The sequence below is a fragment of the Propithecus coquereli genome, unplaced genomic scaffold (assembly GCF_000956105.1).
Source record: "Propithecus coquereli isolate 6110/MARCELLA unplaced genomic scaffold, Pcoq_1.0 Scaffold58, whole genome shotgun sequence".
Lineage (NCBI taxonomy): Eukaryota > Metazoa > Chordata > Mammalia > Primates > Indriidae > Propithecus > Propithecus coquereli.
The window spans coordinates 6,736,343-6,738,557 of NW_012151729.1; the positions used below are offsets into that span (position 1 = coordinate 6,736,343).

General features: G+C 33.3%; 1 protein-coding gene across 1 annotated transcript in view; it reads right to left on the reverse strand.

Annotated features, from left to right (window-relative positions):
* The window catches only part of RBM27 (RNA binding motif protein 27), an 85,536-nt gene that overhangs the window by 26,666 nt on the left and 56,655 nt on the right, over window positions 1-2,215 (reverse strand). Inside the window, exon 11 of the mRNA XM_012658243.1 lies at window positions 130-274. Within this exon, the coding sequence (XP_012513697.1) occupies window positions 130-274 (145 nt within the window). The remainder of the gene's footprint in view (window positions 1-129; window positions 275-2,215) is intronic.

A 2,215-nucleotide genomic window follows, 5' to 3' on the forward strand; every position in this document is an offset into this window, starting at 1 on the left:
ATCTCCTGGAACCCTAACTTTGAGATACATAGTTTGAAAATTACTGATTAATGACAACTCTTAATTTTATGAATAATGCAAAAAAACAATGACACCAATTAGATGTTACTAATTAGCAAGTTATCTTACTTTCCCAGCCAAGGTTTCTTTGTGAGCGGCCCTTCCAAACCACTCAAAGCTCTTTTTCGGCTATCTGGTTCAAGAACTACTCTGGTTATGTTGCTATTAATTGAAACAGGAACTGGTGGTTCAGTCTGGATCACAATGTTAGCAGCTGTTGGAAACAAAAATTCACATTGCTGAGTTTCTGGGGAGTTTCAAATGATTAAAATATTTAGTCAAAAAGATAAAAAGAACTATGAACAGCTCAACTACTATCATTTCCTTTTTAGAAATGCCTAATATCAAGAAAAAAATTAACAATGTCTCTTTTGCAAATGTCTTTCTCCTTTTTTAAAAATATAACTCCAAGTTTCAAAACTCAATGGTAACTCCAATGTAATAAACCGACTCAGGCATGGATCAATCAATGGATGCAAAAAATTACTGGCGAAAGGTTGTTGGAGAATAAGGTATTTATATGGTACCAAAGTACCACTCCACAAATTACTTACTTTTGCAATGAAGAGATCTAACAATTATCACCTTAGGCAAGCAATCAAACTTAGCACCATTAATAGAGGGACATTATTTGCCTCCTGGTGTGATACAACAAAAAGTTCACCACATCATAAGGATTAAATATTATTACAGAATTATGATTTTCTTATGTGTGATAATAATATTGTGCTTATATAGTTCTGTCTTATTCTTTGGTGTAAGCTAAAGGACTTAAAATATTACAATGTCTACCACTTACTTTCAAGTGGTTCAAAAAACAAATGTGAGAGCAGGAAAGGGAAGAGGGAGACAAGAGAGAATAGAAGTAAGCATTCATGACCAAAGGTGACAAAGTATTAACAACTGGTAAATCTAAGGGAAGGCATTTAGCTGTTCACTGCATTTCTTTTGGTGTTCTATAGGTTTAAAAATTTCCAAATTTAAAAGTTGGGAAGAAAATCCAAAGCCAGTGCTACAAATTGGCACATTTCACTCACTACAGTTGAGACTAAAATACTATGAAAAACTGGCTTTTTAATAGATTACCTGTGGGTAGGAAGAGGTGTACTGAACAAAAAAGTAAATAACAACACAAAATTATACCTCTTGAGTATTTCCCCTAACTTTAGCAACTCAACCAAGCAAATAATAACATATGTAGGGCTGGGCACTGGGATAGAGATATGGTGGGCGGCAGTCTGTTCCATTTCATCTGTGTGACACAGTCAGGGAAATTACTATGTAAAGATGCATTCATTTAACATTTAGCTATTTTATAGCCCAGCAACTGTAATAGACCTTGAGTATAATTAAGTGAATAAAATAGACATGATCCTTGTCTTTGTAGGACTTGTGTTTTTAGAAGGCTAATGGATGAGATAAAAATTGTGATGGCATAAAGCATTCTAGAATTTGAGACGCCATTATGTCTTTCTTAAATAGTTGTTATCACTACCACTTCATATTGCCCAATGCTTTTCTTTACTGAAGTGCATCATTAAAAAGGAAAGACATATAGCTAGAGGTTAAGTTACTTGCCCAAGATAACAAAGAAAGTCTGGAGAATATACAAACCACAAGACTTCTGTACTGAGAGAGATTATCTACGGATTACTGTGTATTAATGCATAGATAAACCAGGCTAGTTGCAAAGAGAAGACCTGAAACCATTGAGAACATGATCTTTCCACTAATTTCAAATAATTCGGCAACAATATATGCATTATAGCATAGAAGGTAAGAAATACATTCTTTGTAATTAGATTGGGTTCAGATTCCAGTTCTGTCATTTAATAGCTCTGTGACCTTGGGCAAGTTCTTTAACTTTTCTAAGCCTTAGTGTCTTCACTTCTAAAAAGAGAATAAAAATAGTACCTCTTTTATGGAGTTGTAAAGAATATGACAGATAATATAAATAAAAGCACTTAGTGTAGTCCTGACAAAAAAACCCTGTTATCCTATAGTTGTAATAATATTATTAATGACAGTAAAAAGAGTGAATAAAATCAGGATAGAAAAGAAGGTAAGAACAGAAAAATGTTCATCATGTGACTAAATCAGAAAACTATTTTCAGTATGGCCCATTTCCAGTCACTCAAATTGGATTTTTTTTTTT